Source organism: Muscardinus avellanarius (assembly GCF_963383645.1).
Source record: "Muscardinus avellanarius genome assembly, chromosome: 21".
In the NCBI taxonomy this organism is placed as follows: domain Eukaryota; kingdom Metazoa; phylum Chordata; class Mammalia; order Rodentia; family Gliridae; genus Muscardinus; species Muscardinus avellanarius.
The window spans coordinates 805,837-829,111 of record NC_137807.1 but is presented as its reverse complement, the minus strand read 5'-3'; the positions used below and the strand labels follow the sequence as shown (position 1 = coordinate 829,111).

General features: G+C 53.2%; 1 protein-coding gene across 2 annotated transcripts; it reads right to left on the bottom strand.

Annotated features, from left to right (window-relative positions):
- Positions 1 to 1,988: 1,988 nt before the first annotated feature.
- On the bottom strand, positions 1,989 to 22,280 carry ANAPC7 (anaphase promoting complex subunit 7; the record flags this gene model as incomplete). 2 transcript variants are annotated; one of them, XM_080717452.1, is made up of 11 exons in its annotated part: positions 1,989 to 2,178; positions 2,874 to 3,024; positions 6,395 to 6,619; positions 7,033 to 7,229; positions 8,212 to 8,329; positions 10,128 to 10,270; positions 11,727 to 11,880; positions 13,190 to 13,301; positions 16,147 to 16,266; positions 19,265 to 19,451; positions 22,165 to 22,280. In XM_080717452.1, the coding sequence occupies 11 exons, from the start codon at positions 22,263 to 22,265 to the stop codon at positions 1,989 to 1,991; spliced, it is 1,698 nt and encodes a 565-aa protein (XP_080573578.1). The 2 variants fall into 2 exon arrangements, with proteins under 2 accessions (XP_080573578.1, XP_080573579.1); XM_080717453.1 differs by lacking the exon at positions 6,395 to 6,619 and having other exon boundaries at positions 22,165 to 22,265.
- Positions 22,281 to 23,275: the final 995 nt, after the last annotated feature.

The following is a 23,275-nucleotide window of genomic DNA, read 5'->3' as shown; positions in this document are numbered from 1 at the left end:
CTCGTGGGATCTGGTTATTCCTGGCCTGTGGCACCGGGTGGTTTGCCAAATAAGTGACAGGCTTTGCTCTGCCAAGCACTGATGCCTGGGAACCCCGAGGCGCCCGAGGCCCGGGCCTGCAGAGTTCACCAGGCCGGAGGCCGACTCCTGCGCCCACTGCTGGGGCAGGGAGGCTCCCGGCCAGTGGGAGGTAGAATGGCCCTGGGTTCCATCCCCAGTGACACAGACACACACGGAGACCGGAGGCAGGTGTGGCAGGGAGGCGGGAGGCCTCTGGGTTCAGACTCCAGCAATCTGAGGCTTGCAGGTTGGGGAGGCCGGCCTCAGAGGCGGCTAGAGCAGCTCCTGTAGCCCCCAAGGCGGCAGAGTGGCTGCAGCCCGGCATCTAGGGCCCACGCCCCGCAGTCACTGAAGCCTCGCCCAGGGAGGCAGGCAAGGAGGCCGAAGAGGAGGCTGCTGCTGTGTGAGGATGAGCGCTCATTGCCAACAGCGTCCTGACCGGGCAGGCGGACACTGCGAGCCCGCGGTGCCTGTTATCTGAGCAGCCACTGTCCAGGCTGCCTGGCCTCCAGCACGTGGCCGGGGACAGACACGGCCCCAGCCCTCCACTGCTCCCCCCTCCCACTGGCACTGGGGGTTGAACCCGGGGCTTTCTGAGTGACCCCCCAGCCCTATTCCTTATTATTTTGAAATAGGGTCTGAGTTACAAAGGGCCTAAGTAGCTGAGGCTGGCCTCAAACCTGGGATCCTCCCATCTCAGCCTAAGTACTGGGGTGACAAGTGTGGGCCCCCACGCAAGGACTGAACTCAGAGCCTCAACCTCCAAGCTACGCCCCGGCCCCTTTTCACTTTCTTTCCCTTTCAAAGAAGTCTAAGTTGCCAAGTCTTCCCATGTTGCTGAAGCTGTCCTTGAGCTTACGTCTTCCAAATGCTGGGATTACAGGTGAGACCCTTTTGTGGTGCTGGGAATCAAAGCCAGGGGCATTCCACCTCCAAGCTCCGCCCCCAGCCTTCTTTTTGAAACAGGGTCTCAGCTAGGCTCTTTCACTACATGCTCTCGAACATGCGATCCTCCTGCCTCAGCCTCCCAAGTACTAGGATTACAGGTGTATGCCATGCTAGCCCTTGCCCCGTTTTTTTTTTTTTTTTTGCAGTACTGGGGTTCCTGGAAGCCCTTCTACCTCCGGGTTACACTCCCAGACCTATTTTCTATTTTTACATTTTTATTTGGAAATAGGGTTTCCTAAGCCAGCGCACGGCTGGCTTCGAACCTGCACCATCCTCCTGTCTCCGCCTCCCAAGCTCAGGGATTAGAGGCGTGTGCCCCTACGCCCGGCCCACCCTGCTGCTTTTTGAGGGACCCTCAGGCTGGAGCCACGGCACCTCCCACCACCTGCTGGACTTCACGAAGCTCCAACCAATGCTTTCACAGCAACTTTCCCAGTTTATTTATTTATTATTATTCATTTTTGTGGCACTAGGGATGGAACCCAGGGGCATTCTACCTCCAAGCTACACCCCCAGCACTATTTTTTCTTTATTTTGAAACAGGGCCTCACTAAGTAGCTGAGGCTGACCACGAACCCAGATCCCCCCTCCCCCATCTCAGCCTCCAAGTACTGAGATTACAAGTGTGCGCCACCACGGCCGGCCATTTTACTTTACTTTTCACGGTGCTGGGATGGATCCCCAGGCATTCTACCTCCAAGCCACACCATCAGCCCTATTTCACTGGGGTCTCACTTAGCTGCCAGCACTGGCTTTGGCCTTACGATCCTGCCTCTGGCTCCTGGGCTGGTCCCAGCGTGCCCGCCCAGCCGGCTCTGCGGGGCAGGTTTCCCGGGTGAGCCAAGCCCCGAGGCTGCGTGGAGCAAGCACACCGCGGCGGCCACACGGAAGAGGTCCTAGGGTTCACTTGTTTAATGGGAACTCGGGCGAGGCGGCCAGGGCGTCCCGCCGCAGGCGCGTCCCCAGGGTGCGGGCCGGCCTCACTGCACGCTGAACCACTGCTCCTGGTCAGCCCACTGGGCCGCCTCGCTGTCGCTGCCCTCCAGGTCGCCCTCTTCCCCGCTGCCCTCCATGTCATCCACGTCCTCCTCCTGCGTGGCGTCCGTGGGGCTCTCCTCCTTCTCCATCTTCTGCATGCCCTCCAGGGACTTCTGGTCATTGGGGTCCAGGCTGGCCAGGGACAAAGGAGAGAGGACACAGTTGGAGCCTGAGCGGGCGAGGCGGCCCTCCAGCCGCAGCCCCGGCCCAGCTCGCTCTGGTTTTTTCTTTTGGTGGTACTGGGGGTGGAACCCAGGCTTTCTACCTCCGGGCTACACTTCCAGACCTACTTTGTATTTTATTTGGAAACGGTCTCACTAAGTTGCTGAGAGCCTCACTAGGCTGCTAAGGCTGGCTTCGAACCTGGGCGATCCTCCTGTCTCTGCCTCCCAAGTGCTGGGATTACAAGTGTGCGCCCCCACGACCGGCTGTTATTTATTGTGTGTGTGCACACGCGTGTCTGGGGATGGAATCCAGGGGCATTTAACCTCCAAGCTACACCTCCTGTGGTATTTTGTATTTTTATTTTGAAACGGTCTCACTGAGTTGCAGAGGGCCTAAGTAGTGGAGGTTGTCCCTGAACCTCGATTCTTCGGTCTCTGCCTCTTGAATGCTGGGATTATAATCACATCTGGCCTTTATTTTGATTTTTGAAACAGGATCTTGCTAGGCTGACAAGCCTTGCTAGCTCCTAAGGCTGTCCTCATATAAGCAATTCTCCCACCTCAGCCTCCCAAGCGTCAGGATCCCAGGCATACCGCTGGCTTTTCACTACACACCCCGCCCCTGCTCCCCTTCTCACATCTCACACAGCGCCGGCTGCCTACCTCAGCGCGATGCTGTACTGGTCCATGGCTTCCTGGTACTCACTGACGGCCACCAGGAAGTCCCCGAGGATGCGGTGCAGGACACAGTCGCTCTGGTTGGCCAGCGCATTCCTCAGCAGGGCGATGCCGTCTTCGTACTTCTGCTCTCTGCCTGAAGAGAACAAGGGCTTGGCGCTCCTCTGCGGCCATCGGAGGCACAACCCCGCTCCACCAATGCGCGCTCCAAGCAGCCGCCTCAGGGCAAAGCTGAGGGCCGGAGCGTCCAAGGCTACCTCGGTAAGAGCCCTGAGCCTGGCTCTGGATGCGAGTTTTATTCATGTATTTTCTGTGGTTCTGAGGATTGAACCCAGAGGTATTCTACTTCTGAGCGTCATCCCAGCCCAATTTTATTTTTGGTTCTGAAACAGGGTCTTGATAGGTGGCGAGAATCTAGCTCTCCTGCCGAGGCCGGCCTCAAACCTGTGACCCTTTGGTCTCAGCCTTCCAAGTACTGGGATTAGGGGCGTGCGCCACCACACCTGGCCGGGTCTCAGTTCTGAGTTTTAAAATGTACTCTCAACATGCTGGGCGCAGTGGTGCACGCTTGTCATCCCAGCATTCGGGGGGCTGAGAAAGGAGGATTGTGGTTCACAGACAGCCTCAGCTACTTAGTGAGGCCCTTGAAACAGGATCCTGTTTCAAAATAAATAAAAATAGAGCTGGGGGTGTAGCTTGGAGACTGACTGCCCCTGGGTTCCATTTCCAGTACTACAAATAAATAAATAATTAAATAATTAAATAGGGCTGGGGGTGTAGCTCGGAGGTAGAATGCCTCTGGGTTCAATCCTTGGTACTGAAAAAAAATAAAAATCAAATTACATTATTTGCTAAACTAGCTCAAGTCCTGGGGTCTGTCCTACATCAGGACGAGCGGCGCCCATCTCGTGTGTCCCTGCGCTCCCTCCCAGCCACCCCGTGACCTTGGGCTGGAGCCAGGAACCAAAATAAACTCAATAAATAAACTAGGACTAAAGAACCAAGGCCAAGAGAGAAATCCCGAGAGCCCAGAGTCCAAGCGGCTCACACGGACGCAGCTAGTAAGCTACGTTCAGCCCAACTAGTTCCGGACAACTTAACTCAGATAAAAGCAACCTAACAGGTACTAAGGAAGCAATTTTAGCTGGTTCAAGCCAATTTAAGCAAGTGTACACCAGCTACATTTGGTTATGCTAATTTTGGGGGCTACTACTGTGAACTGAACCCAGTTCTGAGCTACACCCCCTGCCCTATTTTTTATTCTTTAATTTCAAACAGGGTCTCATTAAGTTGCGGAGGGCCTGAGTAGCTGAGGCTGTCCGCGAACTGAGATCCTCCAGGCTCAGACTTCCAAATGCCGGGATGACAAGCGTGCATCATCACGCCCGGCCCAGACCTTTTTTTTGTGTGTGTGGTACTGGGGATTGAACCCAGGGGCATTTTACCTCCAAGCTATACCCCGAATTCTATTTTTTATTCTTTATTTTGAAACAGGGTCTCGCTAAGTTGCAGAGGGCCTAAGTAGCTGAGGGACCCTGTGATCCTCCTGTCTCAGCTTCCCAATTACTGAGATTACAAGCGTGCGCTACCACACCTGGCTTGTGCCAAAATAAAGTGGTGTTGGGCCGGGCGTGATGGCACATGCTTGTTGGGAGGCAGAGACAGGAAGATCGCGTTGGTTTGAAGCCAGCTTCTCTGGCTTAAGAGTCCCTGTTTATAAATAAAAAAAATATATAAAATAGGTCTGGGAGTGTAGCCCGGAGGTAGAAGGGCTTCCAGGAACCCCAGTACCCCCCCCCACAAAAAAGTGGTGTTGGACTTGCTGCAAAAAAACACACCTACGCTGGGCGTGTTGGCGCGCGCTTGTAACCCCAGCACTTGGTAGGCGAGAGAGGAGGATCCAGGTTCCCGCACAGTCTCATCTACTGAGTGAGGCCCTTTGAAACTCAGGGAGACCCTGTTTTCAAATAAAGACAAAAAAACAGGCTTGGAGCCGGGTATGGTGGCATATACTTGTAATCCCAGCATTTGGCAGGCGGAGACCAGAAGATCACAGTTCATGGACAACCTCAGCTACTTGGTGAGGCCCTCCATAACTTAGTGCGACCCTGTTTCAAAATAAAGAATAAAAAGCCAGGTGTGGTGGCGCACGCTTGTAATCCCTGCATTCGGGGGGCTGAGACAGGAGGATCACGGTTCGCGGACAGCCTCAGCTACTTAGGAGGCCCTTTGCAACTCTGTGAGATCCAGTTTCAAAATAAATAAAAGCCAGCCAGGTGTGGTGGCGCACGCTTGTAATCCCAGTGCTTGGGAGGCTGAGACAGGAGGATCACAGGTTCGAAGCCAGCCTCAGCTACTCAGTGAGGCTCTCAGCAAGTTAGTGAGACCCTGTTTCCAAATAAAATAGAAAATAGGGCTGGGGGCATAGCCCAGATGTAGAATACTTATGGGCTCTACCCCCAGTACCACAAAAACAAACAAACAAATAAATGCCAGGTGTGGTGGCACAGGGTTGTAATCCCAGCATATAGGAGGCTGAGACCAGAGGACTGACTGCAGTTAGCGAACCGCCTCAGCTACTTAGTGAGACACTTTCAAATTAAAGAATAAAAACTATGCCGTTCATGGTGGCTCATGCTTGTAATCCCTGCACTTGGGAGGTGGAGACAGGAGGACTTCACATGTTCGAAGCCAGCCTTGCTGGCTTAAGAGACCCTGTTTTCAAATAAAAATATAAAAAAATATGTCTGGGAGTGTAGCCCAGAGGTAGAAGGGTTTCCAGGATCCCCAGTACCACACACATAAAAAAAGAATAAAAACTAGGGCAGGGGGTATAGCCCAGAGGTCGAATGCCCCTGGGTTCTACCCCCAGACCCGCAAAAAAAAAAAAAAAAAAAAAAAAGAAAGAGAGAGAGAGAGAGAGAGAGACTGGTAGTGTAGCTTCGAGGCAGAATGCTCCTGGGTTCTACCCTCAGTACCAAAAAAAAAAAAAAAAAACCACACACACACAAACAAACAAAAAAATACCTACCTGGTTATATGTAACCAGCTGGGGCTGGAAAGGCACTGACATTTGGTTTTATTTAGTTAGTTTTTGGGTTACTGGTGATGGAACCTAGGGGCATTCTGTATGTCTGAGCTCCAATCCCAGCTCTATTTTTCATTCTGTTTAGAAACAGCGTCTTACTGAGTTGCGGAGGCCTCACTAAGGAGCTGAGGCTGTCTGCGAACCACGATCCTCCTGTCTCAGCCTCCCGAATGCTGGGATGACAAGCGTGCGCCACCACGCCCGGCCATATTTTGTGTTTTTATCTTTTGCAGTGCTGGGGATGGAATCTTGGGACATTCTACCTCTGAGCTCCACCCCAACCCTATTTTCTTTATTTTGAACCAGGGTCTCTGAGGTTGCAGAGACCTCACCGGGGTAGCTGAGGCTGGCTGGCAGCAACCTCCTGCCTCAGCCCCGCTCATGGGGCCGGCGGGGGGCGGCGCAGGGCAGCACTCACTCAGCAGCTCCGCTTTCTTCACCACGGCCTTGATGTAGTCAGGCCTTTGGGTCAGGGCCTTGTCCAGCAGGGTCTTGGCTTTCTCCTGGGTCACGGGGTCTTCCAGGCAGACGGTGGCCAGCAGGGTGAGGGTCTGCGCGCTGGCGCCGAGCGTCTTGTAAACACTGTTGGCCATCACCATGGCTTCCCGGACGCTGTTGGAGGCCAAGTAACACTCGATGAGACCTGAAGACAGAGCGGCCACAGCTTCAGTCGTGCCGCGCTTCCCTCCGCCCCCGGCCACCCTGGCCTGTTTTCTTTCTTGTTGGAACAGGATCTGAGCCCTGGGATGGCGAGGTGCCCCTCGCCCAGTGCAGTCCTACTGCAGCCAGGGCTGCAAGAGGCCAGGCGGATGGACGACGGAGATGAGCTGGAGGTGTGCGGCAGGAAGGCTGAGGAGCAGGGCCAGGGTCCTTGGCAGCCGCGAAGGCCTGCCCTTGCGCCTGTGATCCTCCTGTCTGCCTCCCGAGGAGTGGGATTCAGGCATGTACCATCTGCTCTAACTCTTAACACACCAGAGCTGGCCCCTGGCCTGGGGACCCTCCGCCAGGCGCAGCGCCCCCTCGCGGGCCCATGGCTGGTCTGACCCACTGCCTCACCTTCATAGCAATCCAGGCGGCAGGGGGCGAGCCGGATGGCCTCCCGGAAATGGATTATTGCTTCCTGGACGCGGCCCATGTTCCTGAGAGCTGCTCCTTTAAGCAGCAGAGCTTGAACACTGTTGCTGTTCAGCTGAATGGCCTTGGCTCCCAGGTAGAGGGCGCGGGAGTAGCGCTTGCTATAGAAGCTGTGACACCTGGGGAGAAACCCGCCAAAATTACCTGCGAGGACACGGAGACACCACCCAGGACCAGAGAACGGAGGCAAGGCCTGAGCACCGAGCGGGCGCACAGCCACGGCTCGAGACGGCGGTGGGACGCCAGGGCCACCAAGATAGCGACGACGTTTTCACTCCGAGGGGAAGTCTGACACGGAAGGAAATAACTGAAAAGAACCTGCTGACCCAGACATGAGGATGAGCTGAGAGACATTCGGGGAATTTGTGAAGCCAGGCCAGCAGCAATGCCCGCTGTGTTTATTTACATTTATTTATTCTGGTGGCACTAGAGCTGGAACCTAGGGCATTCTACCTCTGAGACACACCCCCAGCCTTATTTTTTATTATGAAAAGGGTCTCCCTAGGTTGTTGAGGCTGTCCTCGAATCTGTGATCCTGTCTCAGTCTCCCAAGTACTGGGATCACAGGTGTGCAGCACACCTGACATTTACCTTGTGGTAGTGGGGATGGAACCCAGGGCACTCCACCTCCAAGCCACATCCCCAGTCATTTTTTTCTTTTAAATTTTTATTTTGAAATAGGGTTTTACTGAGTTGCAACCGGCCTCACTAAGTCTGTCCATGAACTGTGCTCCTCCCGTCTCAGCCTCCCAAGCACTGGGATTACACGCGTGTGACACCACGCTCGGCTCTACACCCCACTTCTGATCCCCTCTTCAACCTGCGCTTTCACAGGGTGCGATGGCGCACACTTGTAATCCCCCCCTTGGGAGGCTGAGCCGGGAGGATCGCAGGTTCACAGCCAACCTCAGGTCCTTAGTGAGGCCCTTCGCAACCGAGAGCCTGGGGTGCGGTGGGACGTAGACTGGCTCTGGGTTCTATCCCCAGTACAGAAAAACAAAAACAAAAACGAAACCCTGTGCTCTCAGCCTATATACTGTTTAGGAAAACCACGCTCTCCGAAGACTCTACTGGAAATGGGGAGAAGGGAGGCACACGTACCCCGAGACCACCCAGGGCTCTGCATGCTGATCAGAGATGTTGAAAAGGCGGCAGCCCAGGTTCTCCACGTCCTCCAGCCGCCCTTCCCGCGCCAGGAGGTAGCCGTACACATCCATCCCTACGAAGAAGGGAGGGCGGGCGGGTGAGAGGAGGCGCCGCTCATCATGACGGCTAGGGGCGGCGACGGGAGCTCAGCGTGGGGGGCCCTGCTCGCTGGCCCTCCTTCCTAGGGGCTCTGCCGCTTGGATTGCAGAGCCCCTCCCCAGCCAGTGCACAGTGGTGCACGCTTGAACCTCAGCACTTAGGAGGCCGAGACAGGAGGATCACACGTTTGAGGCCTGCCTAACCCTCAGCAAATTTCCTATTTCAAAATTTAAAAATAAAGGGCTGAGGACGTAGCTCAGAGACGGAATGCCCCTGGGTGTTCACATCCCAGTACCAAAAAAACAAAACGGCAGGCAAAGCCTGCTATTTTCAGCAACTGCTTGCCTCAGTATCTGTGGCGTGACACGCAGCTATCCTAACTCACAATAGGCCCAAAAAAGGCACCAGCCGAGTGCGCTCTCCTGGGGCCAGCGGTCAGTGCGTATCCACCGATCCACCCGCTCAAGACGCAGCTCCGGCTGTGGCCATGCGGCCCCCAGGAAAAGCGTGTGCATCACCCCACAAGGCAAGGCCCCGCCCACCCGGCCCAGGCCCTCTTCTCTCCGGAGGTCTATGAAGGGCGCAGACCTGGGGACACTCCTCTTGCCACCCCGGGACACCTGCCCACACCACCTGCTCCCGCTCTGTCCGCCCGGGCGGGGGCCTCACTGCACCGCCCGCAAAGGCTCCCACTGTGGCCGCACACTGCCGCCTCCCAGCAGGCACCTCACCCTTGTCTGTCTCTTCTTTTGTGTGGAATTGGGGGTTGAACCCAGGAGTTCCACCTCCAAGCTAAGCCCCCGGCCCTATTTTATTTTTTATTCTGAAACAGGGTCTCTCTAAGTTGCTGAGAATCTCAAAAAGCTGCTGAGGCTGGCCTTGAACCCGTGATCCTCCTACCCTCCTGTCTCAGCCTCCAAGTACTGGGATTATGGCCACGCACGATCATGCCCAGCGACCTTATTCCTTTCTTAATGTCTCTTCCCCTTTCTTTTAATTATATTAGGGACACAGTAAAACTGATTTCCCTAAAAGGATATTATAGTTCGGGGATACCATCCAAATCCTGTCAGGCACATCATAAATTTATAACTTAAAAGGGACTATGACGATCTCTAAAAGAAAAAAAATTCAAATAATGGTCTTTAAGGAGATAACACTTGAATTCAAGCAAAAACAACTGCTCCGAATGGAAGCAAAGTGTTAGAGACATGTCAGGACCTAAAGAGAGGTAAAGACATTATAAGAAATCTAAGTTGTAATCCCAGCATTTGGGAGGCTGAGACCGGAGGATCGCAGTTCGTGGACAGCCTCAGCTACTAAGCAAGGCAACTCAGTGAGACCCTGTTTCAAAATAAAAAAAATAAAAAAGTTGGCAGGGGGTGTAGCTCAGAGGTCGAATGCCTCTGGGTTCCATCCCTAGACCCGCAAAAAAAAAAAAAAAAAAAAAAAAAAAAAAGCCAGGCATGGTGACAAAAATCCTAGCATCTACAAGGCTGAGACAGGAGGATCACGGTTCGAGGCCAATTTCAGCTACTACTTAGGAGCTTTGCAACTCAGAGAGACCCTGTTTCAAAATAAAGATAAAAAATAGGGTTGGGGGTGTAGCTCGGAGGTAGAATGCCCCTGGGTTACACCCCCAGTACCACACACACACACAAAAAAAAAACCCTTAATTTTCTTTTCTCTGAAAAATGGTCTCAACAGTCCCGCAACCCTGCCCATCCCGTGACCTGCCCCAGCCCACCACTCCCACCCTGCCCACCACGCACCTTTGATCAGGTACGGGTCCAACATCTGTGCTTGTTCAAACTTGAGGACGGAGTTCTTATTGTCTCCGGCTCTGAAGTACAGGTCCGCTAAGCTTCCCAGCAGGTCCACGTTATCTCGCAATAAGGACTTTTTCTCTAGTGAACTTAAAGATATTAAGCACTGAACTTTAAAACCTATGATAAATCCTTAGTTTGCGTGTGTGTGCGTGTGTGTGTGGTACTAGGGATTGAACCCAGGGGTGTTCTAAACTACCCGCCAGCCCTATTTTACTTTATTTATTTACTTTTGGTGGTACTGGGCTTCCTGGAAACCTCTGGGCTACACTCCCAGACCTATTTTTTATATTTGGAAACAGGGTCTCTTAAACCAGTGAGGCTGGCTTAGAACCTGTGTGATCCTCCTGTCTCCGCCTCCCAAGCGCGGGGATTACAAGTGTGCGCCACCATGCCTGGCTTATTCTTTATTTTGAAACAGGGTCTCACTAATTTGCAGAGGGCCTCACTAAGTAGCTGAGGCTGTCCCAGGCGTGGTGACGCACACTTGTCATCCCAGCATTCGGGAGGTGGAGACCGGAGGATCACGGTTTGTGAACAGCCTCAGCTACTCAGTGAGGCCCTCCGCAACTCAGTGAGACCGTTTGAAAGGGGGTCATTTTGGACTGGGGATTGAAGCCAGGACGGTGCACTTGCCAGCGCTTTGCCACTGAGCTACATCCCAGCAACAGTGAGACCCTGCTTCAAAAAAAAAAAAAAAAGACTAAATGAACTGTATACACTAGATTCTCTTCTTTTCTTTTCTTTTTTTTTTGCAGGTCTGGGGATGGAACCCAGGGGCATTTGACCTCCAAGCTATACCCCTGCCCTATTTTTTTATTCTTTATTTTGAAACCGGGTCTCACTGAGTTGCAGAGGGCCTCACTAAGTAGCTGAGGCTGTCCGCGAACCGCGATCCTCTGGTCTCAGCCTCCCGAATGCTGGGATGACAAGCGTGCGCCACCACGTCCAGCTTAGATTCTCCTGAGCTAATGATTTAAAAATGTCGTAAAGGACAGGACGGTGAACACAGGGAGTAAGCCACCACTCGCTCCCCAGCTATCTTCCTTCCTTCCTTCCTTGCAGTACCAGGGATGGAACCCAGGGGCATGCTACCTCCAAGCTGTACCCTCAGCCCTATTTCAATCTTTATTTTGAAAAAGGGTCTCACTGAGTTGCAAAGGGCCTCACTAAGTAGTAGCTGACACTGTCCACAAAGCCGGATCCTCCTGTCTCAGCCTCTCAAATGCTGGGATTACAAGTGTGTGCCACCATGCCTGGCTTGATTTTGTTTCTTTCTTCTTTTTTTGCGGGTCTGGGGATGGAACCCAGGGGCATTTGACCTCCGAGCTACGCCTCCTGCCCTATTTTTTGTTCTTTATTTGAAACAGGGTCTCACTAGGTTGCAGAGGGCCTCGCTAAGTAGCTGAGGCTGGCTGAGAACCGCGATCCTCCAGTCTCAGTACTGGGATTCAAGTGGGCGCCACCACGCCCTGCTAGCGCCTTGTTTTTCTACGGTTACCCCAGACCTTCAGAGGTGCGGGCTGTGGACAGCGCGGCCCTTACCAGATGGTGTTGATGGCTCGGGGGTTGTCGCCGGTGTGCGCGAAGGCGTAGGCTTTGATCCACGCCGAGAGCCAGTCCAGGTGAGGCACAGTCTGGATCACGTTCATCGTCATCGATGCCACCTCTGCGCCTTTTACGGACAGGGACAGAAGACCTAAGGCGGCAGAAAACAGGAGACACGGTGAGCGTGGTGCCCTCTCCCACGGCGCGAGGACCTGGGCTGCGCTCCCTCCCCGAACGCACACAGCACGGCAGAGACCAGACATGTTCCTTGGTCCTCGGATGAAAGCCAGGGTCTAGAGCACGGTAAGCACGCTCGGCCACTGAGCCACACCCCAGCCGAGATTCTCTAACAGTTCTCAGCCGGGCGTGGGGTGCACATCTGCAATCCAGCACTCAGGAGGCTGACAGAGGATCACGGCACGAGGCCAGCCTAACACCTTAGCAAGACTGTTTCCAAATAAAATAGGGCTGAGGATATAGCTCAGAGGCTGAATGCTCTTGTGTTCAACCCCTAGCACCACACACACACATACATACACACACACACACACACACACACACACAAATATATATTTTTTGACAATACAGGGAACTTTTTTTGTTGTTGTACTGGAGATTCAACCCAGGGACATTCTACCTCTGAGCTATACCCCCAGCCTTATTTTTTATTCTTTATTTGGAAACAGGGTCTCACTGAGTTGTAAAGGGCCTAAGTAGCTGAGACTGGCTGCGAACCCGATTCCTCCTGTCTCAGCCTCCCGAATGCTGGGATGACGAGCATGTGCCGTCATGCCCGGCTTCCTTTTTTCTTTATTTTTTATTTCTTTTTTTTTTTTTTTTTTTTTTTGCGGGTCTGGGGATGGAACCCAGGGGCATTTGACCTCCGAGCTACACCCCCAGCCCTATATTTGATTCTTTATTTTGAAACCGGGTCTCACTGAGTTGCAGAGGGCCTCACTAAGTAGCTGAGGCTGTCTGCGAACCGCGATTCTCCAGGTCTCAGCCTCCCGAATGCTGGGATTACAAGCGTTCGCCACCACGCCCGGCTTTTATTTTTTATTTCGATACAGGGTCTTATTAAATTGTGGAGGGCCTTACTAAGTCGCTGAGGCTGGCCACGAACATGTGATCCTCCTGTCTCAGCCTCCCAAGTACTGAGATTACAAGTGTGCACCACCATATTTGGTTGCAGGGAACTTTAAAAAAAATAACAACAATTCTGTGATTGAGAACTACTATCTGAACCCAGGGGCATTCTGCCGCAGAGCTAGACCCCAAGACCTATTTTATATTTTCTTTGGAAACAGAGGCTTGCTGAGTTGTTGAGGTTGGTCACGAACCTGCAAACCTCCTGTCTCAGCTTCCCCAGTACCGGGGTTACAGGTGCGTGCCGTCAGGCCCGGCTGAGTACTACCATGTTTGACAGTAAATACTCCAAAACAACAGACAATCATCTCTACCCAGAATGGCATCAAGGGCTAACGGGCACTGCCGCAGGACCTCCTTGTAGCTGGTGACCGAGGGGCGCTCCTGGCCCGCCTTCTTGTACAGGTTGGCCAGCATCATGTTGATCTGCAGAAACAAACCAGGGGCAGTGAGCACGTGTGTTTACGAACGCGTCCTGAGGTTCACAGCCTCTCTGCACTGCTTGTAACTGGAGAATCTGCTCGAAGTACCACGTGAATACAGAGCGACCTGCTGGCGCGGGCCCACCCACACAGGGCGCCTGCGACCCCAGTACCCGGAGGCTGGGAAGGAGGACCACAGGTTTAAGGCCAGTCTCCAGCACCTTTTAGCAAGCTCCTCAGCAACTTAGTGAGACCCTGTTTCCAAAAATAAAAAGAGAGCCGGGCGTGGCGGCGCACGTTCGTCATCCCAGCATTCGGGAGGCTGAGACCAGAGGATCGTGGTTCGCGACCAGCCTCGGCTACTTAGTGAGGCCCTCTGCAACTCAGTGAGACCCTGTTTCAAAATAAAGAATAAAAGACAGGGCAGAGGGTGTAATTCCGAGGTCGAATGCCCAACCGCCCGCCACCGGCGCCCACGGCCGACCAGGCAGAAATAACAGGACAGGAGGAACCAGGCCCTTCCTCGTCTGCCCTCAGCTGTCCCGCGTCAGGCCATTGGAAAGGCAAAGGGAGGAGTTAAAGGGCAACCTCACACGCCAGCCCCGCTGAAGGAGCAAGCGTCCGCTTAGATCCTGGCTGCTCGCAGCAACAGACCGAGAACACATCTGTCTCGGCAAACACCCAATGCCATCGGGTGCCTTCACATCACTGCAACAGGACAGGTTCTGAGCGTGACCTAGTGGACAGGTCAGGTTTAAAACAAATCCTCTTGGGAAAACCGTAAAGCCATATTCCACCCGTGGGACACACGCAGCCACAATTTCTGAAACACATTTCCAGACACTCCTACCGGAGCGAGACCTGGGCGCGGTGGGCACACCTGTCATCCCAGGACCTGGGAGGCGGAGACAGGAGGATCGCGGTTCACTGCCAGCTTCAGCTACTTAGTGAGACCCTGTTTCAAAATTAAGTAGGGCTGGAGGTGTAGCTCGGTGGTAGAACGACCCTGGTTCAATCCCCAGTACCACAAACAAATGGCGAGAAACTGATGTTGTTGGTATAGAAATATATATATTTAAAAATTTGGCCGAGTGTGGTAGCACACGCTTGTTATCCCAGCATTTGGGAGGCTGAGACAAGAGGACTGTGGTTCGCGGACAGCCTCAGCTACGTAGTGAGGCCCTCCGCAACTCAGTGCGACCCTGTTTCAAAATAAAGTAAGCACTGGGTATGGTGGCGCACGCCTGTAATCCCCGCACTTGGGAGGCAGAGACAGGAGGATCGTGCAGGTTTAAAGCCAGCCTTGCTGGCTTAAGAGACCCTGTTTCCAAATAAAAACATAAAAAATAGGTGTCTGGGAGTGTAGCCCAGAGGTAGAAGGGTTTCTAGGAACCCCAGTACCACAAAAAAAAAAAAAAAAAAAAAAAAAAAAAAAAAAAAAAAGCCAGGCATGGTCACATACGCCTGTAACCCCAGTACTTGGGAGGAGGTGCGTGGCCAACCTCAGCTTCAAGCTCTGCATAATTTAGTGAGACCCTGTTTCGAAAGAAAGGAAGGAAGGAAGGAATAAATAAATAGGGCCGAGGGTGTGGTTTGGAGGTAGACCGCCTGAGTTTAATCCCAGTAAAACGCGCGCACACGCACACACACACACCCGCAGTAACTCTCACTCATACACACACCTACTGGGGATGGACCCAGGGGCACTCTACCTCTGAGCTATACCTCCAGCCTGATTCTTTATTCTTTATTTGGAAACAGGGTCTCTCTAAGTTGCAGAGGGCCTCACTAAGCAGCTGAGGCTGGCTGTGAAGCTGAGATCCTCCTGCCTCAGCCTCCCAAGCACTGGGGCTAGAGATGCGCACCACCACGCCTGGCTCCTGTTTTAATTTTTTTTTTTTTGGTAGTACTGGGGATTGAAGCCAGGGATTTTCTACCTCTGAGATACACCCACCAAACATATTTCTTATTCTTTATTTTTTGCGGGTCTGGGGATGGAACCCAGGGGCATCCGACCTCCAAGCGCCCCCCCCATGCCCTATTTTTTATTCTTTATTTTGAAGCAGGGTCTCACAGAGTTGCAGAGGGCCTCACTAAGCAGCTGAGGCTGGCCGCGAACCGCGATCCTCCAGTCTCAGCCTCCCGAATGCTGGGATGACAAGCGTGCGCCGCCACGCCTGGCTCTTTTTTTTACTTTGAAACAAGGTCTCATTAAGCTGCGCAGGGTCTCACAAAGTGGACGAAGCTATCCTCAAACTTGTGATCCTTCCAAACTTATTAGGATTAAAGGCACGTGCCACCACAACTGGCTAAATAAATAAATAAAGAGGCGTGGGCCTGGCACTTGAGCAGCTTCCAAGAGGTCCCAGGCTCCATCTCAGTACAGAGGAGAAAAAGCAAGTTTTGCCACCCGCATTTGCCGATCAGTATTTCCTGGAGTAAGGAAAGTATCAAGGAACACGCTGGCTGCTGCAGCTGCTGTGCGGGAGATGTAACACAGCAGAGTCCCGCCGCCGACCCAAACCCAGCCCCGCTCATTGTTCCCTTTGAAACAGGGCCCCACTATGTTGCTGAAGGTCTTGCAAGTTGCTGAGGCTGGCCTCAAACCTGCGATCCTCCTGTCTCGGCCTCTCAAGTGCCAGGATGATAGTGTGTGTGCCACCACGCCCGGCTGATGCTCGTTTACTGAGGTGTCCAGGTGTCAGGCCCACCAGCGGAATCTACGGGCCTCTGAAGAGTTTCATCTGTGTGTCTCTGGGCCCCACCGCCTGGGGGCGAGGAAGCGAGTGGAGATGAACGTGTCGTGGACAGCGAGCGTGGAGGCAGGCGGTGCCGTCGGCGCCACTCACCTTGGGGGTCCTCTGCCGCGAAGGGATCCCGTCGAGCACGGCAATGGCGTCTTTGTCTTGTTTTAGCATTGTGTAGCATTCAGCCATTTTGTATTTCACTTCAATTTCAGATGGAAGACACTAAAACAATGAAAAAATCGCCTCAAAAAGGAGCTCACAAGAAAAAAACATTAAAGAGAAACTCAAAGGTATGCAGGTCCTTACAGTGTTAGACATAGCTGACACAGGACCCAGCAACTCTGCTCCTAGGTATCAGTGAAGAGAACTAAGCTCGTAAATTCACATGCAAACCCGTAAGGCAAATGCTCAGGACAGCATTATTGGTGGGTAAAAAGTGGGAATGATCAACCGCCCATCATCCAGTGAATAGTAAACAAAATGTGGTACGTCCATACAACGGAATATTACTTGGCAGTAACAAGGAAGGAAGCACTGATTCATCTACAACATCAACCTTAAAAACATCAAGCTAAGGAAGACAGGACACAAGACCCCACGTATTCTGATTCCACCCACAAAAACATTTAGAACAAGTCAGTAAAAGACAGAGCCAGGCGTGGTGGCGCGCGCTTGCAATCCCAATACTTGGGAGGCGGAGACAGGAGGATCTCAGCTTCAAAGCCAGCCTAGGCAATTTAGCAAGACTCTTAACAACCCAGTGAGACTGTTCCCAAATAAAAAATCAATTTGGGCCTGGTGTGCAGGTTGGAGGTAGAATACCTCTGGGCTCAATCCTCAGTACCAAAAATAAAAAGAAAGAAAATAAACTAAAAATAAGGCTGGAGGTACAGCTGAGAGGTAGAATGCCCGTAGGGTCAGTACCTAGCACGATAACCAGAGAGAGCACTGCAGCCGGCAGCCTCTGCGTGTACTCCAGAAACCTTCGGTGAGTGGGCTGGCAGGGTTCATCTTGAGTAAAGGGATGTCCTGCTAAATGGCGAGGCCACTGCAATTTCGTTCCTTCACTCATTTAATTAATAAGCAACCCAAACTGCCAAAAATTCTTAAATTATGTCCTGTAAGTTTCGCCAGGAACTCACAGGCAACTGAATGACATTATTTGGTGTGTGTATGTGGTGCTAAGGATCAAACCCAGGGGCATTCTACCTCCAAGCTACACCCTCAGCCCTATTTTTTATTCCTTATTTTGAAACAAGGTCTCACTAAGTTGCAGGGGGCCTCACTAAGTAGCTGAGGCTGTCCTTGACCCTGCGGTCCTCCTGTCTCAGCCTGCCAAATGCTGGGATCACAAGTGAGTGTCACCACGCTCGGCTCTGCATGACATTTTTTTTTTGTGCAAGGTCTGGGGATGAAACCTGGGGGCATTTGACCTCCGATCTACACCCCCTGCCCCATTTTTTATTCTTTATTTTGGAACAGGGTCTCACTGAGTTGCAGAGGGCCTCACTAAGTAGCTGAGGCTGTCCGCAAACCGCGACCTTCTGGTCTCAGCCCCCCGAATGCTGGGATGACGAGCGTGCGCCTCCATGCCTGGCTTTCTCAATGACATTTTAAATGTTTTCTTTTCTTTTTTTTTTTTGGTGGTACTGGGGTTCCTGGAAGCCCTTCTACCTCCGGGCTACACTCCCAGACCTATTTTATACTTTTTATTTGGAAACAGGGTCTCTTAAGCCAGCGCGGCTGACTTCGAACCTGCACGATCCTCCTGTCTCTGCCTCCCAAGCGCGGGGATTACAAGTGTGTGCCACCACAGGCGGCCTTAAATGTTTTATTTTCATTAAAATTATAAATATACCTTACAGCTTAAGCTGTTTCTATAAAAGAGAACAATGCATCACTCTGCTAGAACCTAGATAATTTATGGTTTATTTATTTATTTATTTATTTTGCAGTACTGGGGATGGAACCCAAGGGCATTCTACCTCCAAGCTACACTCCCAGCTTATTTTTTTATTCTTTTTTTTTTCTTGGTGGTACCCTGGTGTTCTTGGAAACTCTTCTACCTCCAGGCCACACTCCCAGATACCTCTTTTATATTTTTATATTTGGAAACAGGGTCTCTTAAGCCAGTGCGGCTGGCTTTGAACCTGCACGATCCTCCTGTCTCCGCTTCGCAAGCGCGGGGATTACAAGCGTGCCCACCACGCCCGGCTTATTTTTTATTTTGAAACAGGGTCTCACTGAGTTGCAGAGGGCCTAATTAGCTGAGGCCAAACGCAAATCCATGATCCTCGTCTCAGCCTCCTGAGTGCTGGGATGACAAGCGTGCACCACACACCCAGCAGAGCTGATGTATTTAGAGCCATCCAGAGCGAACTTTGCTCTCAGCCTTGTGTGTTGGTTGGAGACGTTCTTGACTCTCAGTGGTTTCACACCTTGGTCTGTCTATTCAGTTGCCTTCTAAACTACTTTTTTTGTGTGTATGCGGGTCTGGGGATGGAGCCCAGGGGCATTTGACTTCCAAGATACACCCCCTGCCCTATTTTTTATTCTTTATTTTGAAACCGGGTCTCACTGAGTTGCAGAGGGCCTCACTAAGTAGCTGAGGCTGTCTGTGAACCGCGATCCTCCGGTCTCAGCCTCCCGAATGCTGGGATGACAAGCGTGCGCCACCACGCCCGGCTTAAACTACTTTTTATTTTTTAATTATTTTTTATTTTTGGTGGTACTGGGGGTGGAACCCAGAGGCTTTCTACCTCCAGGTTATACTCCCAGACCTTTTTCATATTTTATTTGGAAACAGGGTCTCACTAAGTTGCTGAAAGCCTCACTAAGTAGCTGAGGCTGGCTTTGAACCCGTGCAATCCTCCTGTCTCAGCCTCCCAAGCGCGGGGATTACAAGCGTGCGCCACCACGCCCGGCTACTTTTTATTTTTACTGTACTATCTTCTACATATAAGCAGTCATCAGTTTTGTGTCCATTATTGGGGATTAGACCTATGGGCGTTCTGCCTCCGAGCTACACTCCCAGCACTACACTCACTAAGTTGCTGAGTCTGGCTGTGAGCCTGCTGCCCTTGTTTCTTGTTATTTTAGTACTGGGCTGAGGTTACAGCTCGGTGGCAGAGCACCTGCCTGGCATGCATAGGCTGGGGTTCAGTCCCCAGCACCAGAACATAATGCTATGTAAGCAGAGCGCAGGCCCAGCCTGAGTTACCTGGCTCTGCGGCGTGGCGGCAGCGCTCCCGGTGGAAGGCCTCACCTTGGAAGTCTTGCTCAGGGCTTTCTTCTGCTGCAAAGCCAGGGTGTACTTACTGACGGCATTCCGATACTCCTTGTCATGGAAGAGGGAATCTGCGTGATACACCAAGAGCTGGTACTTCTGAGACGGGGAGAACAGTTCACTAGGAAACAGAGAAGGCACGCCCTTACATGGCTACCGTGAAATGGCAGGGCACCTCGGTGCGCACATAAGCCTAGCACAGAGCCTTGTACAACAATGGACCTCGGGGGCTAGTCTCTAAAATGGGAGGCATGAAGCCAGGAATGTAACCCCAGTACTTGATTTGGGAGGCTGAAACAGGAGTATCCCAAGTTCAAATCCAGCCTCAGCAACACAGCGAGGACTTCAGAAACCTAATGAGACTGTTTCCAAATAAATAAGGATTTGGCTATGGTGGAATATACTTTGTAATCCCAGCATTTGGGAGGCTGAGACGGATTGTGGTTAATGGACAGCCTCAGCTACTTAGTGAGGCCCTCTGCAACTCAATGAGACCCTGTTCCAAAATAAAGAATAAAAAATAGGGCTGGGGATGTAGCTTGGAGGTAAAATGTCCTTGGGTTCCATCCCCAGACCCGCCCCCCCAAAAAAACACCACCAGTGCTGGGGTGTCGCTCAGATAGAACACTTCTGGGATTCCATCCCAGAGTGCTGAAAAAAGAAAAGAAATGAGGGTTCTTTTTTTTTGGTAGTGGTACTGGGTTCCTGGGAGCCCTTCCACCTCCCGGCTACAGTCCCAGACCTATTTTTACATTTTTATTTGGAAACAGGGTCTCCTAAGCCAGCAAGCTTGCTGGCTTCAAACCTGAGGGATCCTCCTGTCTCTTCCTGAGGTGCGCCACCAGCCTGGCAGAAATAAGGCTTTGATACAAACTGTCTTCCAACTCCTAAGAGTCAATGTAATGAGAAATAAGCACTTGATACTTAAAGAAAGCATTGTCACACCCACAGAGTAGATGCTTATAAATCGTAACACAGTGTCTGTGTATGCAGTCATAGGTATCTTGCTGTGGTACATGAAGGACTTAGTTGTTGAGTCTTGAGGAGAAAAATGGCTGGCCAGGGTTCAAGATGCAGAGACAGACACCGCTCTGCACACCCCTTTCTCTATGGCTGGAATTTTTTCAGTGTGTATATCACCTTTTCAGTAAATTTACAACCGGGTGTGGTGGCACATGCTTGTAATCTCAGTATTTGGGAGGCGAGACAGGAGAAACACAGGTCTGAGGCCAGCCTCAGCAGTGTAGGAATGCTCTTTGCAACTCAGTGAGACCCTGTTTCAAAATAAATAAAACACGGCTGGGGTGTGACTACTCAGAGGTAGAAAGCCTCTGGGTTTAATCAGTAACACCAAAAAAAAAAAAAAGTCAAAATATTCGTGATAAAACTCAGAACTTAAACACCGCGTGAAGCTAAGAACCTGCCAACCTAACCTATGGAGAGCAGGGACTGAGGTTAGTCCAGCCAAAGGCGCTCCCCACTGTCAGCGCGCCGCAGGGGGCAGGTCCACAGCAGGTCCACAGCGCCAGTGGTAATGAGCACCTCAGGCTCCTCCTCTCAGCCCTAGACCAGCTTCCGGGGCAGAAGATGCCATCGCGATGCCGCTCGGAGGTGGCTGACAGTGGAGGGTCAGCATGGAGATGAGCTGGAATTAGAGGACCAGGGTCCAGATGCTGCGGCGGCTCCACTGACCGGGTGTGTGGGCTCCATCAAGGTATTTCATCTCCCTAAGGCTATGTGAGAGCTCATTAACACGGACCATGCTTCCTCAATAGGTGGGAAGAGCGACACCTTTTATCTCCGGGCTACACTCCCAGACCTATTTTATAGGTTTTTATTCGGAAGCAGGGTCTCTTAAACCAACACAGCTGGCTTTGAACCTGAGATCCTCCTGTCTCCGCCTCCCAAGCGCGGGGATTACAAGCCTGCGCCACCTTGCCCGGCGACCCTGTTTCAAAATAAAGAACAAAAAATAGGACAGGGAGTGTGGCTGGGAGGTCGAATGACCGCAGGTTCCATCCCCAGACCCGCCAAAAAAAAAGAGCTGGGAGACAGCCTGGAGGTAGAACGCCCCTGGGTGAAATCAAGCTTGTGAACCGAAGAACCTGCCAATCTAATCTATGAAAAGCATGGGCTAAGAGGGGCGTGGTGGCGCACGCTTGTAATCCCAGCATTTGGGAGGCTGAGACAGGAGGACGGCGGTTCGCAGACAGCCTCCGCTACTTGGTGAGGCCCTCTGCAACTCAGTGAGACCCTGTTTCAAAATAAAGAATAAAAAATAGGGCAGGGGGTGTAGCTTGGTGAGGTCCTCTGCAACTCAATCCCCACACACAGGCTCGGGGATGAGCTTGTGCCTTTAAGTAACAGGAAAAAGAGCCAGGGGCGCTGGAGTACGGTGAAGGGCCAGGAGATGAAATCGTAGGAAGACGACGGCAGATGTCTGACTTCGGGGGCCACGGGACAAAGAATCCAAGTACAATGGAGAATCTGGAATTAGCCACTACTTCACGGAAGGCTCGGAGGGCGGCGGACGCGAAAGAGACGCTGCTCTGGCCTCCGCCGGCCGGCGCCGCGAGTCTCCGCGTCCCGGGGTTGCCAAGGTGACGGCGCGGCCCCTCGGGGGAAGATGTCAGCCTCGCACAGCGGGAGGAGGGCGCACGCCCAGAGGCGCTGGGTCTGAGCGCACGGAGCGAGCGAGCTTCGCGGGAAGGAGCCGGCCGCGCAGGGTTCCGCCCGGCGCCGACTCGGGGACGCTGCCGCCGCGTGGCCCCGAGCCCCCGCCTCGCCGCCCGGCCCGGCCCGGCCCCGGCGAGCTTCCCGCCCGCTCCACTCACGGGTTGTTATTGCTCATCGTAAGCAGCAGGCTGCTGAGAAGCCGCACGTTGGAGTGCAGCCCCGCGGCCGCCATGTCCCGCACATGGTCTATCACATTCATCCTGCCCGACAGGGCCGCGGCGAGCGACGGCGGCGGCGGCAGCGGCGCGAAAAGCCGGCGGAAGGGCCGGAGGGAAGACTCCAAAATGGCGGCGGCGCCGGGGTCCATCGGGTCCACGCGCGGCCCCGCCCCCGAGGACATAGGTGGCTGCGGAGGTGCCTGAGCAGAAGCAAAAAAAGTTGCCTTCTTCCCCGCCCCTTCACTCCCTCCCGTGACTCTGTGAATTGATTTATCGTGTCTTTTATTTTTTTCAAAAATCGCCCTAAGGTGCAAACTTTATTGAGATATTACGGCGGAATAAAAGCACCTCAGTGGAAATGCTATGTAGAAACAAAATGCGTCTACCAGGAGCTTGTGCATCTCAGAAGTGAGAAGTGTGTGATGGGGCCTGCTCGCCAATAGAAGCCCACAGCTGGAGGCGGGCATTTTAATCAGGCGCCCGGGGCGGACCCGCTGCTGCGCGTCGCGCATGCGCAACGGGCCGAGGCCCCGCCCCTCCCCGGGCGCTCCGGGTTCCGTTGGGACGCGGGCTCCTCGCTTTGAACCGACTCCTGGGTGCCGGGGCGGGTTTGACGTTGCAGAATGGCTCCCTAGATCCGTGTGAACCCGGGGCGGGCCCGAGAACGAGCCGTTAGGTAGCGTTGGTCCTGCACGGCTAACAGTTCGCAGCAGTTTCGCCCGAGTTAGCTGCTTCGGATGCTTCAACGCCCGCCGGCCGGGGATCGTCCCCTCTTCACGGATGGAGAAACGGAGCCGCCGGCCTTAAACCTGGGCGCGGGGGGCGCGCCGGCGTCCCGGCCTGGGGGGGCCGAGGCGGGAGGCTCGCGGCTCACCGAAGCCGCGGCTGCTCAGTGAGGCCCTCTGCAACTCGGTGGGACCCTGGTGCGAAATAAAGAAACAGCCGGGCGCGGCGGGCACGCTCGGCATCCCCGCGCTCGGGAGGCGGAGACGGGAGGACCGCGCGGGTTCGAAGCCAGCCGCGCGCGCTGGCTTAGGAGACCCTGTTTCCA